This window comes from Cucurbita pepo, unplaced genomic scaffold, assembly GCF_002806865.2.
Source record: "Cucurbita pepo subsp. pepo cultivar mu-cu-16 unplaced genomic scaffold, ASM280686v2 Cp4.1_scaffold001552, whole genome shotgun sequence".
Taxonomy (NCBI): Eukaryota; Viridiplantae; Streptophyta; class Magnoliopsida; order Cucurbitales; family Cucurbitaceae; genus Cucurbita; species Cucurbita pepo.
This window is the reverse complement of record NW_019647705.1, coordinates 2,562-7,073: the sequence shown is the minus strand read 5'-3', so window position 1 is coordinate 7,073 and position 4,512 is coordinate 2,562. Positions and strand designations below refer to the sequence as shown.

The 4,512-nt window shown below is 37.0% G+C and overlaps 1 protein-coding gene across 1 annotated transcript; it reads left to right on the top strand.

Moving 5' to 3' along the window:
* Positions 1–767: 767 nt before the first annotated feature.
* On the top strand, positions 768–3,897 carry LOC111786360 (SWI/SNF complex subunit SWI3D-like; the record flags this gene model as incomplete). Its single annotated transcript, XM_023666660.1, is given in 4 exon segments — positions 768–1,285; positions 1,458–2,096; positions 2,938–3,101; positions 3,176–3,897. Coding segments are annotated over 4 exon segments (2,043 nt in total), but the record flags the coding sequence as incomplete, so codon positions are not given.
* Positions 3,898–4,512: the final 615 nt, after the last annotated feature.

Here is a 4,512-nt window from a genome sequence, read left to right as displayed (position 1 = left end):
GATGGCTTAAACAACTGGAAATTAGGCCCCTTTCTTAACTTCTAGCTCATTTGTGTTGCCTTTGTTCCAGTTCTCATTTCGTAGAAAAAAAGTCTGTCAAAAAGAGGAGAAAAATTCAGCTTATTAAATTTTTTAATCTGTGATTTTATTTTGAAACTCAAAGGCGTATTGGGTTTAGGCCTCCCATGCATTTGTGCATGAACCTCTAGATGTAAGGTTTCAACCTTGTAAATTTATTGGTCGCGAATTAGTCATTTTTGCATCGGTGGTAGCGTAAAAATAGAGCTGCACTGCAGTACAACTCTTCTTTAATGGTCCATTAGTTTTCATTAATTTATTTGTGCGGAGGACGAGAGTTCGAAAGTTTCAGATTGAGCATATAATTACCCTGGAGATAATCTTATGATATGTGAAATTATTTGAATGATGCCTGTTATCTTGGATTGGACAAGTACATAGACAGATCTTCTTCATGGGCATGGAGAGGGATTCTCAACCAGTATTTTCTGTTTCCTTTTTTTTTTTTCTTTTGCCCTTCTATTTCTTGCTCATGGTTTATTTCTTAAAGATTCTTAATTATCTAAAATATGTATTGAGATTGATTTGACTCAGAATAACCAGCCATGCAATAAGCTTAATTCTTCTTCTTGACAAAAAATTCCTTTCTATCTTTCTAGTCCTTAGAACAAGCTTAATCCAAGGCTTTCTTTCATTAGTAAAGAGATATCCACTAGTTCATTGATTATTGATTTGGTCTTTGTTTTCAGGTTGGTTTTCATGGACAAAAGTCCACCCGATTGAGGAACGCTCGATGCCTTCTTTTTTCGGTGGAAAGTCTGGCACTCGAAATCCTGATATTTATATTGAGATACGTAATTGGATTATGAAAAAATTCCATGCAAATCCTAGTACGCAGATTGAATCAAAAGATGTATCAGAGATGGAAATCGGAGAACTAGATGCTAGACAGGAGGTGATGGAGTTTCTAGACCATTGGGGTTTGATTAATTTTCACCCTTTCCTATCCGCAGATTCAACTTCAACAAGTGATGTTGATGATGAAAATCAAAAGGACTCTTCGGTTGAGAAGTTGTTTCACTTTGAAACATTAGAATCCTCTCCATCTGTTGTTCCAAAGACTAATGTTACCACCGCTCCACCAAGATTGCTTCGAGAATCTGCAATTTCTGAAGAGATGGTGAGGCCTGAGGGTCCATCTGTTGAGTACCACTGTAACTCGTGCTCTGGTGATTGCTCTCGGAAACGGTACCACTGCCAGAAGCAGGTTGGTTTTCAATTCAAAACTCCTTCCTTAAACAGTTTATTGTTGGAATATCAAATTCGTATTTCAGGAATCACATGGATGCATAATCATGACATCTAATTTCATGAGTTGTCTCACGAGTCAAATGTTATGTATCATTTACATATCAACTAATAGTATTCATCTTTGACAGGCAGATTTTGATTTATGTTCGGAGTGCTTTAACAATGGGAAATTTGATTCTGATATGTCTTCATCAGATTTTATTCTCATGGAGTCTGCTGAGGTTCCTGGTGCTAGTGGAGGTAAGTGGACAGATCAGGAAACTCTCCTCCTCCTTGAGGCTTTAGAGCTTTATAAGGAAAACTGGAATGAGATTGCGGAACATGTGGCCACCAAAACAAAAGCCCAATGTATATTGCACTTCATTCAAATGCCAATTGAAGATAGCTTTCTTGAATCTGAGAACAACGATGAAGTCAGTGCTAAAGAAACTGTTGTTCCGCCGTCAATTGAAAATGATTCGTCAGTTCCCATGGATATCACTGAATCGATGGATAATAAAACTACTGGAAAAGAGGCCTCGAATGTAGAAAATGCCACCAAGGAAGATACAGTTGAGGTAAAAGTTGGGCAGGATAATTCAAAATCAAAGGATGTTGAAGTAAAAGCTGCTTTAGACAACTCGAAATCAGAAGATGGTGGTCAGAAGGCTTCTGAAGACATTGCCTTGAATGCTTTGAGGGAGGCATTTGAAGCCATTGGTTATGTATTAACATCTGATCAGCACCCACTTTCATTTTCTGATGTAGGGAACCCTGTCATGGCACTGGTAAGTTGAAATTTAGAGTTATAAGTACTAATGAAATAGGTAGTCTTCCTCATTTTATTTGATCGATCTTGATAATTTTTAATTCATTGGTATATCTCAAATCAATTATAGTATATTTGTTCATTTGTCGGATCAATATATGGTGTTTCCATTGTTTCTCTGAACCAGTTTAGGATTAAGTCTCATTAAAAAGCATCTAAAAGTATAACCACTTTTTATAATTGTGCAGTGAACCAAAAACTTAAGTCATCACTTAAGTAGGTTCCTTGTGTCTGTTGAACTTGGTTTCTGGCATTCTTTCAATTTTCTAAGTCCCAAAAATGGAAGATGATTGTTTACGTGATGAATCTTTTGGATGACATGGCAGGCATTTTAATTCTTGTTAGCCTATAAGATGCACCAGGTCTGCACTGCAAAGGAGCAGTTTGACGTTCACTTTGTATGAACTTACTACTTTGCTTGGAGGTGCACGACAACTTTGTTGATTCTAGATTCTTGCTATCTTTTTCCTTTTCTTCTTTTATATTCAATTCAAATAATTTTCTATCCTAGCTAGAAAATGTCGGTTTATCTTGAACCTGCTTTACCCTTCTAGAAGTTTTCTGTGAGATATGTGTTTACATAACCAAGTTTTGGCAGTTATCTTTATTACAAGTTCTCATTCATTGACTTCTGTTGTTGCCCAGAATTACCTTCAGTTAGGTACTATCATGGTTATCATATTTATAGATGGAGCAGAAATGCTTAAGTCTATACTCTTCGTTCTTATCTGGAATTAGCAGTCCCTATAATCATAAATTTTATTCCTGGTTGTTTGAATTATTAAATACTTCCTTTTCAGGCTGCATTCCTTGCACGCTTAGTTGGACCTGATGTTGCCAGTGCATCAGCTCATTTTTCTTTGAAAAGCATGTCTCAGAAATCTCCCAGTTTAGATCTGGCTACAAGACACTGCTTTATTTTAGAAGATCCACTAGATGACAAGGCACAAGCTAATCCAGAGAGGTACTTGACGTTGAGACTTGACATGTTTGTTTCAGTTTAGTTCTATTCTTTGATCACAACTGATACTTTTGCAGGGTTGTCAATGTGGAAGCTCAGCAAAATGTCAATGAACAGTGTGAAAAACAGAGGAAAGACACTTCTACTTCAGTTTTAGATGATAGAGCCTTATCAACTACTAACAGTAGTTACAAAAATGGAGAATCTGTGACAGAGGAAACTACAATGGAGAATAGAAATTCTGCAGATGCTACTAAAGAACACGATCCAATGGTTAATCATGGTTCAGATGGAACAAATAAATTGAAAGAACTGACAGAACCAGAAGTGCCCAAGGATGATAGAACAGGCGTTGTTAAGGAAACTGAAAATATGGAATCAAAATTGACAACAAATACAGTTGAAAAATTGGGAGAAGAAACTTCTGTTGAAAAGCCATCACAATCTACGTTGTTATCAAAGGATATACATATGTCAGATCTACAGTATGCTGAAAAAACTGAGATTCAGAAACCTGTTCCATCTCCTTCTGTCAATACTTCAAAAATAGATGATGTGCCAAATCCTTTACCTTCCGTGAATGAACTTCAGCCATTGGTTGCTGCCAATTCAGTGAAAGTAGCCTCAAGTGATGCAGCTATGGTGTCTGATCCTCGAGATAAGAATGAACCTGCACAAACTGAAACATCTAAATCTGTGGTTGACCAGGGAGCAAGCAAGGTCTCTGATTCTTTGCCCACAGAAGAGAATGCAACTCCACAGCCAGTTAAACCAAATCCAGTTATTGATAAAGGAACAGGTGCGTGTTTCTTTTGTAGTTTTCCTCTTGTTTTAATTTTGTAGTCTATGGACCTCCCACCAGGCAGGTTACATTTTTGAGTTTTTTAAGAAACTGTTCAAGGCTTTCCAAAGCTTGCACGTTCCAAGGGGATGGGGAAATACAAGTTATTTCCTTTATCATGCACTGTGATGTATGTTGATGAGAAAAAGGATCATCAAGAACCGCAAAAGGAGTTTAGGACTTCTGTTAAGTTTGCTAGGAACTCTGAACTTGGGATGTCCAATGTCTTAACGCCAATTTATTTGGTCGAATCTTAGAGAAAATCTTGCTCATTAAAGGTAGGATAAATTTCTATCTACCTGCCAATAGGAAGATTATTTCCTTGAAATTAGACAAGAGGCTTGGATGGAAGAGTTGGCAAGAGTTCAAAATGGGCTTTGACTATAAACTCTTACCCTTTTATACTACTCACAAGATGAGTTGGCAAGAGTTCTCTGGTTTGCTTGGACATTCCTTAATGAAAAAACCTGAAGTGGTCTTGAACTCTGGAACTGAATAAACAAGTCTATGGGCAACACAGAAGAGAAAAGTTTGTTGGAAAAAAAAAATTATAAGTGAAGGTCCGAGGTGTTG